The sequence below is a fragment of the Gossypium hirsutum genome, chromosome D13, assembly GCF_007990345.1.
Source record: "Gossypium hirsutum isolate 1008001.06 chromosome D13, Gossypium_hirsutum_v2.1, whole genome shotgun sequence".
In the NCBI taxonomy this organism is placed as follows: domain Eukaryota; kingdom Viridiplantae; phylum Streptophyta; class Magnoliopsida; order Malvales; family Malvaceae; genus Gossypium; species Gossypium hirsutum.
In genome coordinates this window covers 14,845,290-14,863,807 of record NC_053449.1, presented here as the reverse complement: position 1 = coordinate 14,863,807, position 18,518 = coordinate 14,845,290, and the positions used below count along the sequence as shown (strand labels likewise).

The 18,518-nt window shown below is 35.2% G+C and overlaps 2 protein-coding genes and 1 long non-coding RNA gene across 6 annotated transcripts; 1 reads left to right on the top strand and 2 right to left on the bottom strand.

Moving 5' to 3' along the window:
- Positions 1-7,518: 7,518 nt before the first annotated feature.
- LOC107918711 (phosphate transporter PHO1 homolog 10) lies at positions 7,519-13,510 on the bottom strand. Of its 4 annotated transcripts, none has more exons than XM_041108773.1 (15): positions 13,037-13,510; positions 12,864-12,950; positions 12,449-12,782; positions 12,309-12,357; positions 12,145-12,216; positions 11,925-12,054; positions 11,695-11,812; positions 11,320-11,578; positions 11,118-11,222; positions 10,986-11,030; positions 10,751-10,900; positions 10,395-10,673; positions 10,179-10,315; positions 9,935-10,080; positions 8,924-9,057 (listed from the first exon to the last, which is right to left on the bottom strand). In XM_041108773.1, exons 1-14 carry the CDS (start codon positions 13,458-13,460, stop codon positions 9,972-9,974), a joined length of 2,298 nt encoding a protein of 765 aa, XP_040964707.1. In that variant the 5' UTR covers positions 13,461-13,510; the 3' UTR covers positions 8,924-9,057; positions 9,935-9,971. The 4 variants fall into 4 exon arrangements, with proteins under 4 accessions (XP_016703785.1, XP_016703786.1, XP_040964707.1 ...); XM_041108772.1 differs by having other exon boundaries at positions 8,930-9,065; XM_016848296.2 differs by having other exon boundaries at positions 7,519-10,080.
- Positions 7,666-9,039, bottom strand: LOC107919359 (alkane hydroxylase MAH1). The gene has a single exon (XM_016848833.1). The coding sequence runs from the start codon at positions 9,037-9,039 to the stop codon at positions 7,666-7,668; it is 1,374 nt and encodes a 457-aa protein (XP_016704322.1).
- A 2,217-nt stretch (positions 13,511-15,727) lies between the features above and the next one.
- Positions 15,728-17,407, top strand: LOC121225043 (uncharacterized). The gene is made up of 2 exons (XR_005922764.1): positions 15,728-16,036; positions 16,535-17,407. It is a non-coding gene; the product is annotated as an uncharacterized lncRNA (long non-coding RNA).
- The last annotated feature ends 1,111 nt before the right edge of the window (positions 17,408-18,518 follow it).

Sequence of the window (18,518 nt, the reverse complement as noted above, 5' to 3'; positions counted from 1 at the left end):
TGCCTATAACTGAGCTCGTTTAACCTTCGTCGAACCTTGATATTTCTTCTTCACAGAGTCCCATATGTCCTTGGGTGTTTCCTTCTTGAGAATCATATTGAGAATGGATTGATCCAAAGCTTGAAAAAGATAATTCTTCGCCTTCAGGTCCTTAAGTCTTTGCTCATCCAATTGACACTACTGCACCTCCATAAGTGTCGTTCCAACAGGTGCAGCTGAAATTCCAGTTTCCACCAAACTCTAGTATTCTTTTGAACATAGAAAATTCTCCATCAATATTTCCCAATGATCATAGTGACCATTGAACTTAGGAATTGCAGGTTGCACGAATGTATTTTCTGTTGCCATTACTCTCTTTCTCTTTTAGTTTTAGCTAGTTGCGGCTATGCTTTACCAGGCCTAAACCTGGCTCGGATACCAGAATGTTAGAAAGAAAAAACAGGTGCTAAAATATTTGATTGAAAGTACTACTACTTTTTATTCATGTGCTTGACACATATATATAGTCAAGCTTACTAACAAATTGCAGTAAAATACTTTGCTGGTTTTTAGCAACTACTCAACTAAGAATAAGGAAGCAGCTAACAACTAGAAACAAGAAAATAGCAAACAACCTCCAGTAACAATTGGAGACTTATTCAAACATATCTAATAGAAGTCTCATTTGTTCTGATGGATATCTTTGATAATATTTCTAATTTTAGATTTGTCATTTTCTTTAGAATTACGTTTTCTAATGACTACTAATGAATCTCCTTTGACTTCAACCATGTCAACTCCCAAACTCCGACCCACCTCGACCGCCTGCGAGCATGTTAGTGCCTCCGCAACAAAAGAGGATGCAACCTCCCCATGCAATGTTGACTTGGTAAGTAGAACCTCCCCTCTTTCATTTTTGACAATAACACCTAAACTTAATCTAAACTCCTTTTGGTCAAAAGTAGTGTCGAATTTTATCCTGATAAAAGGATCTGCTGGAGGAACCCATTCTAAACTGACACAGTTTTTGGTAAGTTCCCAATCTATTAACCAATCAAGTTTGCACAAATAATTTTTTGTGAACTCAGTTGCCCACTGTCCTGAGTTTCTAATCCCCTCATGGAGGGCTTTATTCCATTCGTTCTAGATTACCTACAACGCACAACTAGCCAACGTGCAATCGTCATAATTACCAAACTAGAAAACCCAGGTCATCCATTCTTGAATATTTAATGGATATTGAGATGTTATCCAAGACAGATTAAGTTCACTCCACATCTTCTTTGATACAAGACATTTCTGGAAAGCATGATCAATTGATTCTGGGCCAACTCCATACCTAAGACAGGCTAAAAGAACACCCAATCGTCTGCTATAGAGATTAGCTAAAATAGGCAAATAGTTCCACAAGATTTTCCAAACTTGACTTTCTATTTTGTAGTTAAATTTAAATTCTATAATTTCTTGTATAAGCCTTTTGTGGCATTTAAAAGCACTGTAGATTCAGAATCTCTGTTACTGTTAAGAAGCAATTTGTATGCACTCCTCATCAGAAATGCTCTTGAAGGTTCCCCCTTCATACAACCAATTCCTCATGCTTTATTCTAGCCGACGGAATCCGCAAAATTTTATCGGTATCACTCTCCTCAAAGGTACTTCTAATAAAACCCCCATTCCATTTTCTACAAGAATGATCGATCAAGTCATAAACTTTAATTAAACTGTCGTCACTAATTTTCCCACCAACTTTTTAATTTACTGCCCCAACTAGCCAAGTGTCCTCTCGGATTAAAATTTGGTCCCTTCTACCTACCCGCTATCTAAGGCCCTTATGGAGTAGCCCCTTCGTTGACAATATACTAAGCCAGGTAAAAGAAGGTAAACTTCCTAGTCCAGCCTCCAAAAAATTACAACTCGGGTAGTATTTAGCTTTTAGTACATGATTCAACAAAGAATCTGAATTATTAATAAGACGTCAACCCTGCTTGGCTAATAAGGTAATACTAAAAGAGGATAAACAATGAAAACCCAACCCACCATACTCTTTAAGCTCACACAATTTCGCCCATTGACACTAATGGATACCCTTCCATCCGTGACTTTTTTGCCACCAAAATCGCACTAAAATACTTTCGATTCCTTACAAAGCATCTTAGGCAACAAGAAACATGACATTGTGTATGATGGAATAGCTTGCAAAAATGCTTTAATAAACACTTCCTTCCCACCTTGCGACAACAACCTTATGCTCCAATTATCTATCCTCTTTTCCACTCGATCTTTTAAAGCTTGGAATGATACTCTCTTTTTCCTACCCACCATATTTGGAAGACCCAAATATCTTTCAATCTTATTTGATAATTGAACTCCCCAATAAACTTGACACCCGATTCTGATTGTCTTCTAACACATTCGAATTAAAGTACGCAGTAGACTTGTCATAATTGATACACTGACTAGAACAAAATTCATATTCCATCAATATTTGTTTTATAGCATTGGCCCCTCTATTGTTAACTTCACCAAATAGTACACAATCATCAGTAAATAGGAGGTGTGTAATTTCTAATCCCCTTCTACTAGCCTTTACACCCTTAATCAACCCTTCACCTAAAGCTAGCTTCATGAGAGTAGATAAACCTTCACTACAAATTTGAAAAAGAAAAGTGCTTAAAGGGTTACCTTGTCAAAGTACTCAGCTTGGCACAATCCTCTCCCCCACCTCTCCATTCAATACCACAGAATAAGAGACCGAAGAGATACATCTCATAATAATATCTACCCAATTGCTTGCAAAACCCATTCACTCCATTATTTATTTCACGAAACCCCATTCCACTAGATCAAATACCATACTCATATCAAGTTTATGAGCCATAAAGCCCTTCTACCCCTACCCTTTTTTTATGAAAGGAATGCAAAATTTCATAGGCCAATAAGATATTATCAGATATTAACCGCCCTGGCAAAAAAGCACTTTGGGCCTCATTAATGCAATCCTCCAAAACCCTTTGGAATCGATTAGTTATCATTTTAGCAATCATCTTATAAAGAAACGTGCATAAACTAATAGGCCCAAAGTTCGCTAAATTCAACGGGAAAGGAATTTTAGGAATAAGCACAATATTTGTAAGGTTTAAAGAAGCTAAGGTTTTACACTCATTGAGGATCTCCAAACAGTATGAAGTAATATCCTTACCAATAATATGCCAGCATCTCTGAAAGAATATTGTCGGAAAGCCATCATTGCCAGATGCCTTCATAGGACCCATGCCATTCAAAGCCTCCAAGGCCTCTTTCTTAGTATAAGGCGCTATCAGCAAAACATTAAAGTCATCAGAGATACAATGTCTTACCCTAGAAAAAATATGATCCATCTCCCCTATCCCCTATGATTCAAAGAGAGATTGAAAATAATTCCTCGCGATAATTTCCATCTCCCCCTCCCCCTCACTATCCGTCCGTCCTCCCCTTGCAATCCATTTATTCTATTTTCCCCCTTTGGGAAGCAAAGTTATGAAAGAAAGTTGTATTCTTATCCCCCAAATCTCAGCCAGTTTTCCCTTGCCCTCTGTTCCCAAGAAAAATTCATCCTTATCAATCTCTAAGTTTAACTAAACTTTAGTATCAATCAACTCTGCAAGATTGTCATCATCTTATCTTCTTCTAATAGCACTTCCAGCTTCCTAGACAGCTCTTTTTTAACCCCTCTGTTCTTACATCTAATCTCTTGCGCCCACTTGTCCAAACCTTCCCGAACCCTGTCTAATTTAGTAAGAACATCTTCGTCACCCTCCCCCTAAAGGTCCCTAACTCTTAGTTCAAAAGTCTCCTCCAAAACCCACCAAGACTCGAACTGAAAACACTTAAATTGAGGATTACCTACGTCAATCTCTGTCTGAATAAGAAGTGGGCAATGGTTAGAGAACAAATGTGGGAGATGACGTACTTGTGCATTGGGAAACAGAGCCATCCAACCTTCATTAGCTACCCTTTGTCTAATCTTTCCCTAATATTAGTTTTTAGGAGATTACCTTTCTCCCAAGTAAACCACAGTCCACAATATCTAACATCCATCAATCGACAATCACTCAAAGCTTCTCTAAAAGCCTCCATTCACCTTTCCTTTCTAGGAATCCCCTTTTTCTTTCAAAAGAATATAAAATTTCATTGCAATCACCTCCCACAAATAAGGAAGGTTATGAGACTGACCTAATAATTATATAATTTTTTAATATTTTATAATTATAAAAGTTTAAATATTTAAAATAATAACCAAATTGATAAATTTTTTGATAAAAATGACATAAAAATGTTAGGGTACCTAAATAATCAATTAAGTATTTTTAGCGAGTTCCTGTTTTGATCATCGAATTTTTTAATATTTATAAAAAAATGGTTGATTTGTTTTATTTTTTAAAATATTTTATAATTATAAGTTTTTGAAAATTTACAATAATGATCGAGTTGATAATGCATAAACTTTGAGGGTGAAATTTATTGAATTTTTTAGAAATAGAATCAACTTGATAGAATGTGTAAAATATTAGGGGGTAACTTTGTTATTATACGAATCAAAAGAAGGCCACATCGACATTCTGTTTGGTAACCAAATACATCTTAATGGTGGAGTGAGTAGAATTAGAAATTCACTTAACGGGAGTGATGAAATTAACAAAAAAAATTCCGGTGACCAAAATAAGACCTCACTAAAAAAAAATTGAATGGCTATTTAGGTAGCTTAACCTAATGTTTTTATGTCAATTTTACCAAAAAATTATCAATTTGGTCATTATTCTTTTTTTTTATACAATGCCTAGAACTACATACAATCTCTTCCCACTTGTAAATAGGAGGATAAATGCACTTTAATGCGCTTGAACTCATATCTTCCTGCTCTGACAACAATGTTGATATAAATCGAGTTAAAACTCAGCCGACCAATTTAATCATTATTCTTCATATTCAAAATTTTTTAATTATAAAATATTATAAAATTATGGAAATAAAAAACTTAGCCTTTTATTTATTAATATAAAAATATAAAATATAAATATAAAAGTTATTAAGGGCAAAATACCAAAAAAAGCCACTTTTTTTTTAAAATTTACTGAAATGGGTTCGGTATTTTATTATTTATCGGAATGGGCCCTTTTCCCCTAAAGCGCATCCACGTCGGCGCGAAGTCAGGGGACGTGTCAGCAAATCACGTCCACATCAGCGCGTTTTGCTGATGTGGACACAAATCGCGCTTACGTGGGCCTGATTTGCTGCAACGTCAGCAAAGCGCGCTGACGTGGACGCGATTTGCTGACACGTAGCGCGCCCCTGGGGATGCGTTTTCCCCGTTTTTCCCACGTTAGGTTTTTGGTTTTTAGGGTTAGGGTTTTTAGGGTTTTAGAGAAAAAAGTAAACAAATAAGGGATTAGGGTTTAGGGTTTCCTAATTAAATTAATTATAATTTATTCAAAATTGGATTACGTTTCGTGTTTATGAGTTTTTAAGATAAAATCAAAGCAGGATGCTTTATCAGAAGAATTTCTGAAGTCGCGCCCACGTGCCAAAAACCCGCTTCTCGCAGGTAGTTCTCTACCAACGGTGATGGAGGAGCATGCATATTTTGGATATAGCATTCCAATATCCGATCTACAGACTTTTATAACAAATAATAAATTAATAATTATCTAAAAATGCATAAATAAAAAAATCTTAAATAATATTTAAAAATTAAATTTAACACTTACCATTTTCATTTGTTCGACGGATATGTGCTGCTTATCAAGACGAGTCAATTCTCCGGCCATTGTTGAAATCGTACAAATTTTTACAATTTAAAAAATAAAAAAAAAATATATTTTAAAATTATTTAAAAATAGGGATTTAAGAGAAATTTGGAAGGAATTGGAGAGCAAATTGAGAGGAAATTGAGAAAATAATTGAGAGAGGATTAGTTTGTGAAAAAAAATAAAGAGTGGGGGTATTTATAAATTTTTTTTGACCGTTGGGGGCGCAACAGTAAAAAAAATGACTGTTGCACTGTTCGCGCGAGGGGAAATCGCGTCTCCAGGGGCGCGCTACGTGGCATCAAATCGTGTCCACGTCAGAGTGCTTTGCTGACATGGACACAAATCGCGCTTACGTGTACGTGATTTGTTGCCACGTAAGCAAAGCGCGCTGACGTGGACGCGATTTGCTGACACGTCCCATGACTTCGTGTTGACGTGGACGCGCTTTAGGAGAAAAGGGCCCATTCCGGTAAATAATAAAATACCGGGCCTATTTCGATAAATTTAAAAAAAAATAGGCTTTTAATAGTAAATTGTCCGGTTGTTAAAAAGAAAAAATAAAAGTGCATGTGAAAAATGGGTGCGACTCTTTGTTTGACGACACCCTTTTTTAAATTAAAATAATATTATTTTATTTATTTTTATTAAAATATATTTTACAGGTGACATTCCTCGACACATTTACAATGATTTATTCTTGTAAATAATATACTTTTTACACTATTTTCGTAATTTTTTTCGTATTATTGACGTAAAAAAGTTTATGTTTGTTGTGATGCTTTTCTCTAGTTATGAATATAGCATGTGGATTATTTACTTAAAAAGTTGTACATAAGAATTTATATATATAAGTATATATAAACATGTCTAATAATTGGTGGATCCAGAAATACGACTTAGGGATAGGGGCAAATTTAGACATTTTTTTAAGGGTCAAAATTAAATTATATATTTTTATGATAGTAAAAATGTAATTTTGTCATTTTAATAGCCTATATATTTATAATTTTTAAAAGATGAAATTAAATTATTATTATTTTGGGTCTAATTTTACCATTATTAATTTAAAATCTTATAAACTATAAATAGCCTAAATGGAAAATTTTTCATTTTAGAGGACTTAAATCCTACCAGCTCCTAGATCTACCCTTGTGTCTAAATTCATTCGTTTTAATTTCTTTTTCATAAAAAAATCTAAGAAACTTTTAACATAATATATATATTGATTTTTTTAAAATTTAAATAAATGAATATAAAATTAAAATTAAATTATTATAAAAAAATTATAAAAAATATGAATGAATTAAGAAGGACACAAACACACTATAATAAATTAATTAATATGTAACATGAATACAATTCAAAAGTTAAAATTTATATAAAACCAATAATTATTTGTTACACTACCTTGAGTAAGCAAGCGAGAGAGTTTAAAGAATAATAAAATGAAAGTGCCAAATCTGTCCAACTAAAACATGTTTAAAAATTTTAATTAAAGAAGCTATAATGAGTGTTGAGTTAAAGTCGTATCCTAAAAAATTAATTTAAAAGCTTTACTTATTTGTCAACTGTGCAATGCGAGAAACATTGGAAATTAAGATCATTCGTATAAGTTGAAAACAAAATTTTCATTCTAACTAACATTAATAGGATTCTTTATTTGGTGAATGAAATTTGAATAATTTTCATTTAGACTAAACTTTTTGGTATTGTAAAATTAACTTGCTTTATTTATAGTAATAATAATAAAATATTTACTAATAATAATAATAAGGCTTTATTTTCCTTATTTATTTATTTCAACCTGCATGATCATTATTTAAAAGAAAAGCTACTTACGATGTATCAAAGACGAGCAAACTACAAAGACAGAGAGATAAGCTTGCATGCGTGAAATAAATCAAGTTCCTCTACTGTTGATCCTAGCCGTCAGTCCATGCTTCATGTGGAAGACAACGCTACTCTTGGGTTCAGCTGGGTGATCCTCCTGTATCTCAATATCGTAGTTATAGATAATCGTTGCTGCGGTTGCCTTCATCATCATAAATGCTAACTTCTTCCCTAGACAAATCCTCGGCCCTGCACTGAATGCCGGAAACTGATAATGTGACACGCGTTTAATCTCTCCTTGCTCGGTGATCCATCTCTCTGGCTTGAATTCATGACAATCGTCTCCCCATATCGATGTCATCCTTCCCATTGCGTGTACTGCGATCACAACATTCGTGTTCCCATTGATTCTATGGCCGCTCGGGAGGGTGTCAGGTTCAACAGCTATTCTTGACAGCACTGGTCCTGGAGGGAACAGTCTCAATGTTTCGCATAATGCTGCATGTAGATACACCAATTTGTTCAGTTCTTGTGGGTTATTTTTAAATATTTCATCTCTGATTTTAGCTTCAACAGATGGATGCTTGGCAACACTGTAGAAGAACCATGTAAGAACTGAACTAGTTGTGTCTTGTGTGGCAAATATGAAACTGACAATGTTGTCCCTCAACCCTTTACGAGTAGCAGCTGATCTGAAGGCCTTATCCTCCCCGGTAACGCAGTAAACACCTTCAAAATTGCAGCCCTCCTCATGATCTTCCCCTTTGGCTGATTCTTCTTGCTTCTTAGATATGCAATCTGCAAAGACACGATCAATGGTTTCCCAAGCATGTTTTAGTTTCTTTTCTTTGCCAATTCCTAGCCACCTATGTAACTTCCACAAACTATGGGGCATTAGAAAACGAGAAAAAGCCGCTTCACATGCATCTTCTAAAGCCACGGAGAACGGATCTTTCCGAAACTCGATCCCCAGAAAGTTGGGATTGTAGCCGATGGATATCATCCAAGCAATGTCAAGGATGAGTTTTTGAAACAAATCTTGGAGGTCAACCAGTAGAGCCAGTTTCGAAGCATGTTGAAGCACAGGGATGAGCCCTGTCTGTATTCTGTCCCAAACAATCTTGGTGGTGGCCTGATGGAATTTGTGGTAACTAGTGAGAGAACGTACCAGTTTTCTTTCTTTCTCCCACTCTTTAAAATCGGCACTGAAAAGGGTGTCTCCAAGAACATCTACGTGTTCTCTCCATTTCGACCCCTTGGGGTAGTTGGAAAAGTTAGTGCTTAGTACATGGCAGACGTTTGCAGGGTCACTGGTGAGCAGGACTTTGGTGCCAGTGAACCATGAATATTGATGGATGTGTATTGTTCCCTTGCTTCTTTCAAGCATTTCAGCAGTTCTATCGTGAACGCTTACGTCCAGGTTCGGAAACAATAACGATAACATCCCTAGCAATAGCCTCTTCTGAGGGACTCCATTGCAGGATTTAGAAGAAAAAAAGAGGATTAGTCTTATAATAATAAAAGCTAAGATTGAGATGATAAGAATACTGTAGATAAAGGAATCCATATTGCTCTATTTTGATCCCAAACTTGAGCTGTATTTATAGTCGAAGGTTTCAATTGTAAAGCTGAAACCAACCGAAATAGACAGATAAGGTAATTAATAATGTGAAATAACTTTTCTCAAGGATTGAATAAAAGGCATCGGCTATTAAATAAGATGTGTGCTAAATGGACTCTATATGACATAAATGCAATAATGATTCAGTTGAGGAGAAGGCATGTAATGCAAAGACGGCACAATGCAAAAATGCTTTAATAACGTTCCTATCCCTATATACCCTCTCCCCCTACCTATCCCTATATTCCCCCTCCCCCTACATAAATTAATTAAAACTTGTATCTCTATATGCCCTTACCAATTAATTATTGCTGTTTTGATTTAATGAAATTATTATTTCTCAAAAACAAAAAGAAATTGCCAAATAAGGCATTGATAAGATTGGTTCTTCGGACAAAGCTGATGAAATTCAAGTCTTTGGCTCTTGAATTACTGCAACAACTTATGCAAGACAAAGAAAGTTTATAACTTTATATGAATCTAAAACTTCTTTAAAACACTATAAAAATACATAAACAAAACATGGGTATACAAATTATCACTCTACTTTTGGCTGCGAAAAGCCATTAGTAACAATAGCTTTTCTTTTTGGGTATTAAAAAAAAAAAAGCATTTACTACATCTTTCTGACACTGAATTTGTGAAAGGTATCAGGTTTCTGAAGATTCTTAATGCTGCTGGATTGTCTTCCAAGAAGCTGGATTCAGATTTGCCTTACCTGCTTCTAAGATAGAGATGTTGAAGGTGCTTAAAGCTTAATCATCCTTGCTTGATTCCTCCTCCTCCTCATCATAATTGAAAGGAAGCGGAACCGATTTGAATGCTCGGTACTTGCCAACGTTGTTCAAGTGTTCATTCTCTATCCTAAATCATGGAAACAAAACAAATCAAGTACGCAATTTTCAGACTATGGTAAGGGATGTGAGAAACTAGACATGTTAGTTGATTGCTACATTATGTACCTGAAGAAGCTCCAAATACCGCGACGAGTGATTTCCAGACAAGAAACTACGGTTGTTATTGCCATTCTATGAAGTGAGTGCAACTTAAATTCCAACACCAACTGCATCCAGGCAATTCTCAACACTACATCCAGGGCCTGTTTGCACCGAAGCATCCAGTTATTAGTACTATGAAGAAGATCATAACATCTATCGATAATCCATATTAGTAATTACCATTGCTGCAAAGTAGACACTTTTGTATGGAACTAGAAGTTTATCTCTGAGATAAGGATTCTTCGAATGCCGTCGTAAAAGTCCCCAGTCGAAGACGATATCCCAATATGTAGCGACTATTACTACTACAGATGAGCTTACCAAAGCCAACACCATCCAAGCCATTCCCTTCTTTAGTTCACAAATAGTTCTAATGATAGCTGCAACAATTGTCAAGAGGTAGTTCACGCTGCTGTATCCGTGCATAGCTTCTTTTTCCTCGAACAATCGACGAATGCACTACGAAAAAACGGCAATACGGTAAATGAATAAATGAATCCCTTTTTTCAAATAGGGGTTACGAGATGAAATAATACCTGTAAGAAACGGAGCCAGAACGGTATCACCGGCACGGCGAAATAAAGGACATTGTAAATGCCGTGACCATGACATTTGCTTTCTCGTTGGGAGCGTTCTCCTAAACCATAGTAGCAAATATAAAGGTCGAGACTCCTTATAGCTGTGACCTATTTTCGAATGATCGAAACTTAGTTAACTATATAAACTTAGTTAACTTAGCAAATATAAAGTTCGTAAAATACGATCGGAAACCTGGCTGGTGACATGATCTGCCAAGAAGAAATCTGGTAACGTGACCTGCAGAGAAATGAACAAATTGAAATCCAAGGCTATCAGTTGCCATATCCAACTAATATCATTGTGATTTTTTAACCATTTCATTACCTTGTAAAGAGGAGCGCAAAGGCAGCGAAATAAGGACTTAATGAAGAAGAAACGCGTCGACCGATATATGATGTTGAAAGGGCAAAACAATATGATCATAACAATCTGCAATGTAGAAGCGAAATCATCGGATGTAGCTTCGAGCATGCGTAGCGAGTCGATAATAAATACAAAAATATGAAAGATACTTATAAAATCTTACTGCAACTAAGCCCAAAGGGAAAAGACCAGTTAATGTCTTGTATCTTTGAGTTGTAGAGCCCAAATCTAAGTACAAGTTCCCCAGGAAACAACTTAATGAAAGTACAGCAAGACCTGTACCGAGGAGGAAGACTTCTCGATAGCTTAACTCAGTTCCCGGCTTGAAACCGAAGATAAACGGATAGTTGATTTTAAAACGTCTCCAAAAGTATATGTCTGCAGCATATATGAGCAAATGCAGGACAATATATGCAAAAATACTGCAAAGATATTCAAGTAATTGGTCTATCAGGATGGGGAAGAAAAAACAATCGAAAAGCTAAAACGAATTCGAATAATTTGATGAATATTTAATCAGAAAATTTTATTTATTTGCCTGTAAAGTGGGAAAATGTTAACCGTGTAGGAGGCACCCTCCTTCTCCATTAGTTTCTTTGTCTCTATTCTTAAAGCAACAGCAATGAGCAATGCTGCTGAAAAACCAGAAAAACATCCTGAACACAACAAGTCAACAATTAATAGATGAATGTTTTAATCTCAGGTTTCCATAATATCGGTGTAATCAGCTTACAGAAAGGGCTTCTTGATTTGCAAGTTAACACTTACCAGACCAGAATGTTACACTGTGCTTCTCTTTCTTAGTTTTTGGCCTCAATGATTTCATGCCTTTTTGTATATTTGAATTCGAAAACTGCTTGATAAAGGTAGCTTCAACTCTTTCCAATAGATTATTCACCTAATACAGAACAAAATTTGGTGTTTTAGAAAGTAACTGTGATAATAATTAACAAGATAAAGTATGTTAGTAAGGCAACTGAGACAAAACCTCATCAGAACTTCCGATATAAGAGTTATCGATTTTTTTCATGTATAGTCTTGCTTCCCTTCTTGATGTAATCTGCATCAATGTGGAGTAGTCAGTTTGGGACCAAATTGAATCTAAGCTTCTAAATGCAACATGGATATTTTTAGAAGCATTTGGTCTCTGACCTTTTCATATGATTTCATGATCTTGGATAATGCTGAGAGATTCATGAAACTGGTTTGGCCATATGAAACACATATGTCAATGACAAAAAAACATACGTACAAGTGGTAAATTAACAGATGGTTAAGCTGTTTATTATCACCTGTATTGCTTTACAAGCCTTAGCTTCTGATAGAACTCAATAAAGGCCAGTCTCAGCTTTGCTTCAACTTTCTTCAGTTCATCTTTCTTGAAACACAAGTCATCATGTTTGGAATCCTTGAAAACACCTTTTATGGTATCTAGAGGAGATTCAAGGGTGTTTCTTATCTTCACTCTCTCAAGGATTTCTAGGGGATCACCTTGTTGGTTGGTAGAGTTGTTGCCTACTTCCTCCGGGCGACCATTACTCTTCACAATCGTATTGTTCTCCAAGACACTCGTTGATTCATCATCTTGGTTTATCCCTTGGAGAATCACATCCGTGATTTCACTTCCTGCGAATTCGGACTAAGTAAGTTCTCGAGCTCGATAGTTCCCCCTCGAGTATCAGAAGATTGTAATCATATGATGCATACCACTAAGAGAGTTGGAAGATACTTCTAGTGCACGATGTTCACTCATCTCCACTTCAGAACTTGAATTCAGAGACCCCATTTCTACACCTTTAGCATACCGTAAACATACAGAAGCATTATAACTTATTAGGCTCCATGCACATACACTACATGATATTAGTTACGGTACTTACCCTGATGTTCCGGTGAACAGGCACCATTACTGCAAGAGCTTCGTACCTTGAGCCGCAAGGCAATCAAAGCGTCGAGTTGTTTATTCAGCAAAGTTGATTCATCCATCACTACTTCTATCTGTTCCTTATAAAATGTATTGATCTTGTTGAGTTCTTCATCAAGTTTCCTAAAGAACTCGATCTCGATCTCTCTTCCTTCTCTAGTCACTTGGTTCTCCACATCTCCGTTGGTGTGCCGATGTAAACCGCTAAGAGTTCGATGCAGGGATAACTTCTTCTCCAAGGATTTCAAGGGTGTTTCCCGTTTCTTGCTTAGGTTGTAATGCAAAATCTCTCGTAAAATACGTTTGAGGCCATCGTAATCCACATAGGCTTCTATCCATTCAGGTACCATTTGCCTTTTGAAGTCTTTGCTGAACTTCATCTTTATATTGCAAAAAACGGAAGCTTCACTTCACCCAAATGCTTGTTGAAATCAACAATGGCAGATATATAATAAGACAGCTACATACACATATATACATATACACTTTGTTTAAAATAAGCAAAAAATAGAAACCGTGAGCTGTCATATCTGATGACAAAACATGTCAATGCCTGTTAATGTAGCAATATTGAGGTCTTGACATGTGACAAAGAAGGTGATGTGTATGTTCACATATCATGGAGGTGGTGTCGGTCAATAAATATGTTGTGCTACTTTTTGCATGGTTTCTGCAGTCATCTCATTTGCTTGCAGTTTTACTGGATAAAACAAAGACATAGTATGAGGTGGAACAAATGGAGCAACACGTGTCTTCGCCCTAGGCCAAAAAGGGTGATGATGTGCTACGATTTTTGCAACCTTGCGTAACAGAAAATACGGCATTGGTTGGATTATTTGTATTGTACGATGAACCCCAGTTTCCAATCGGTTTGGTTTTCTTTTTGGGTGAAATCATACTTGAGACAGGATATAGGACAAGTGTTTCATCAACGTTAGCATACAGCCTGGTATGAAAGAACATACCAGGAGAGGCTGCAAATCTTGTCATTATTGGACATCAAGAAGAGATTTTGTAGATGATAGTGACAGACTGAACATGGAAATTTAATGTAATTGGTGTTTTTATATGAACAATTAGACAAGTTCTTGATCTCGAAATTAACGACTTATGAATTAAAAATGTTGAGAATCCTTGTTGTAATATTGAAGCAGAACATGTTACTGGTTCTGCCGCCTGTATCCTTTCTTTACTGGTGATTTCATTAAACTTGTAGAATACTTGACAAGACATACAATAGGCACTAAAATGCTTATGTGACCGTAGTGCATATGATTTTTTTATGGTCCAATGTTCAAATATTGAAAATTATAGAGTTTGATGCTATAGCTATCCATATGTATTATTATTGTTTGATCTTATATTTAAGACACTCGTATTGAATACTCATCTTTATGTTCGGGTAATGCAATTTTTTTTTTATGGTTTGTATGAACAGACTCAAAAGTCAGATGCTGCAGTAAGATAGTAATAAAGTAAAACATATGAATTGATTAGTAGCAAACAGCAGATTTTTTAATTATATAATACAAAAATAAGAAATAAAAACTTAAATGGTATGCCAATACAATTATTTACCAAAATATTATGTTTGCAACAATATCATGTTTGCAACAGTACTAAGGGCTGGTGGACATGAAAGAGGCGGCACCCAATCTTTTTCTGTCACAATATTATGTTTGCAACAGTACTAGTATTTTCTAACTGGAGGGTGAGAGAGAGGGGGCACCAATATTTATTTTTGTATTTATTTATTTTACCATTTGAGTTATTAATTTTTTTTTTGTATTTTTGGAATAACAAAGTCAACAAACAAATATATAATAATTACAAATAAAAATTTAAAAAATTCAAATTCTTGGACATAATAATCGTCTTTATAACAATTAAGTAAATAGCAAAAAAAAAAAGCAAAAAGAACTCTCAAAAATTTCAACACAATGGTATCATTAAGTACATAAACAACAAAAAATTAATGTTAAAAAACAAAACAAAACAAAAAGGGAAACATACATGCTCCCTTTCTTCAAAACACCCTCTCTACAAAATAAACTATCAACAAAAGTTTAACTAATACCTTTCTGTTATTTGCATTTAAATTAAAAAAAAATAGAAACATACATATCTTTCTTTCAAACACACCCTTTCTACAAAATAAAAAATCCAATTAAATCAAAACAACCATTTGTAAAATAAATAAATACAAAAATAAATATTGGTGCCACCTCTCTCTCACCCTCCACCAATTAAACCGTATTTCTACACTAGAAAATATAAGTGCCGCCTCTCTTACACCCTCCACCCTTAAAAAGTATTAAAAAGAAAAACACACATAATTTTGTAATGATGTTTCAATGATTGTGTTAGAAAAAAATTGGGTGTCGCCTCCTCTATGCCCTCCGCCCCTTGGTACTATTGCAAACATAACATTTTGGTAAATAATAGTATTGCCATACCATTTAGGTATTTATTTTTTTATTTTTATATCAAGTAGGTAAAAAAGCCGCAAACATACAACAATCTAGATTTCTACATTTTTACAAAATACATAGATTTATGGTTTTTTTTTAACATTAAAACCTGGGACTTTTCATATAAAAATGGTCCAAGGCCAGAAAACAAAATACAGTAAAGAAAATAACAAGCATCCAAAAAAAGCAAAAACCTAAATAACCCCTAATTCCTAACCCATAATGAAACTAGCAATAAAAAGTCATCCTAAAAGCCTAAATGCACTCACTTTAATTCCTATGCCTAGTTTCTAAAACAAGTCTCTTCTCCTGCTTTAAAGACCAAACATTTGTATTCCATTCCCAAGACTCTCCATTATGCAAACAGAACTTTTAATTTTTTTAATCGGTTAGGGTTCCCGAAGCTTCCTCCCCCTAAACCTACCCAGTCCTCTTCCGTCATATTCAATCGCCCTTGCCGCCGCTACTGGCAGCCAATCATCCAGGTAAGTTCCCACTTGTGTCCTCAAGCCTTCCCTTGCTAGTGCATGTGCTGCTCCATTTCTAGATTTTGAGATTTTCTTGAATTGAAATTCATCAAAACCTTTGCTTATCTCCTTAATGTCCAATAGATATACTCCTAGTACTGATCGATCCTCTTTTTTGTTTTGAGCTCTTTTATTGATGCTGAGCACGTCCCCTTTGTTAAGGATATAGTTAGCCTGTTAGGAATTAGTTAGTGTTAGCTAAGTTTGTTAGCTAGCTGTTAACAAAAGTAGTTTCTTTATATATATGCTATCTTTGTATTGTAAAAAGGAAAGTTAAGAGTTTAGATACAGAATTGAACAGAAAATTTTTCCTAAGCCAATTTAGTTTTTTCATTTAGTTTCAAAATTACCTGTATTTCTTCATGGTATTAGTTGCTCGACGATCCTTGGTCATGGCAACCACAAATTCTGCTACCTCCGATTCTGTTGAACCAAATGGATCTGTGTTTACTGCAGATCGAATCATAAATACATTTCCTCAGCATGAGGTAGTGAAGCTTGATGAGGGAACCTTTGTTCAGTGGAAACAACAGGTTCATTTGATTGTGGCTGGCTGCGATTTGATCGGTTTTCTTGATGGTACTCTTTCTGCTCCAACGAGGTTCATGCAAGCACCTGACGGTGCTCTTGTGCTTAATCCGACCGCTTCGGCTTTTCAACAGCAGGATCATCTTCTAACATCATAGCTGCTCTCCACGATTAGCTCCTCTTTCTTGTCTTCTTTTACAGATGTACACACAGTTGCTGATGTGTGGATGACGGCGAGTGCATTGTTTGCGGCCGATACGGATGCGAAGCAGTCCTGTTTACGTCACGAGTTACATTCTCTCAAGAAAGGGAATCTCTAGAGTCGAGACTATGTTGCGAAATTGAAAGAGCTATGTGTTCTCTTGGAAGCGTCTGGCACTCCAATTTCGGTGGCAGAGCGAAAAGTAGTTTTGCTTGAGGGCCTGCCCTCTGAGTTTGACGTCGTGGTGTCTTCGGCATCTCTGTCTCTGACTCCCTTGCCTCTTCAACGACTTGTTGATGCCTTTGTTGAGTGTGAAAATCATCAGGCACGGACGGTTCAGGAGATTGTTTTTGCTGCAAATCTGGTGGAAGGCTCTTCGTCGTAGGCTTTGGACGGATCTACTTGTGGTGGCCGTTTGTTCTCACGTGGTCGTGGGAGGAGTTTTTGACCTCGCCTCCAGTGTCAAATTTTTTCGAGGTTCGGCCATGTCGCCCAACGATGTTATTATTGTTATCATCGATGTCGAAACCAATTTTTTTTTTAAAAAATGGGGTCAACTTTGAAAATGAAAATGGGGGTCGCCATCGATCTTTTATTAAGGTGTGATCGGTTCACCATTAAAAATAAATTTTAGGTCTGCGAGATTTGAGAAAATGGTCCGGGAGTCGGTTACGCACGAGGAAGGGTTAGCACCCTCGTAACGCCCAAAATTGGTACTGAATTGATTGTTTAATGTCTTAATGTCGAAATTTTGAAAAGATTTTAAAATACGATCCTTTGAAAAGTAAATTTGAGTCAAATGAATTGGACGACGAGACTCACTTATTTTAAAGAAATAAATCGTCACACTCAGTAAGTTAGAGTGCAACATTTTGAATCCTCAAAATTAAATTTATCTCCTTTTTTAAGAAGATCATATGTTTTAAGAAGGTTATTTGATCATCTAAGTCAATCGAGAAATTAGAATCCAGTAAGTTAGGGTTCAATTTCTCGATATTCCTAAACATCAAACATTGCCTTTATTGAGATAACAAAACGTTGTATTAGGATTCGACATTTTAAAATCTTAAGAACTTTATTTTAACAATTGTATAGTTTTAATAAAACCAACACTTGATTATCTAAATTCATCGAAAAGAATTGAAGCCTAGCAAGTTAGGGCACGATTCTCTCGAGAATTATAAATGTTAGGCCCTTTTAAAAATTATGAAATAAAAATGATTTTAGGGTTTTAGTGGAACCGAATATTAAAACATGCAATGGGATGTTAATATACAACTCAAAATAATAGGCCAAAATATACTAATAATCATCAGTAATCAAGAAATACGAATAAACAATATAAAATCTATGCGGAGAATAATATCTAACACACATTATGCAAATACAAATATCAACATTCAACAACTAAATGAATTAATAGTCAATCTTAAAAGAAATGCCAAGTGGAATAACATAGATAAAATATAATAAGTTTTCAACTAAACCAACATGAATATGGAAATATATCAAAAGGTTAAAAGGAATACTATATGAAGTAATATAAAAATAAATTTTAAAATAAATATTGTACGAAAAGATACTCAAAATAATGTATACGCTAATTTAAATAAACAATACCTTCAAAGTAAAAAAAATTTAATAATATATGTATGATAATATACGTAAAAAAATTGAAATAAGTAAAGTATATAAGGGAGTATTTTACAA

Excerpts from the sequence above, each read along its gene's own strand:
- LOC107919359 (XM_016848833.1), bottom strand. The coding sequence starts at position 9,039 with ATGTTATCGTTATTGTTTCCGAACCTGGACGTAAGCGTTCACGATAGA.
- LOC107918711 (XM_016848296.2), bottom strand. The coding sequence starts at position 13,460 with ATGAAGTTCAGCAAAGACTTCAAAAGGCAAATGGTACCTGAATGGATA. Across the intron at positions 12,358-12,448 it reads AGGCTTGTAAAGCAATACAG|TTTCATGAATCTCTCAGCAT; the intron begins GTGATAATAAAC and ends TGGCCAAACCAG. Across the intron at positions 10,901-10,985 it reads CAGATCATGTCACCAGCCAG|GTCACAGCTATAAGGAGTCT; the intron begins GTTTCCGATCGT and ends ATTCGAAAATAG.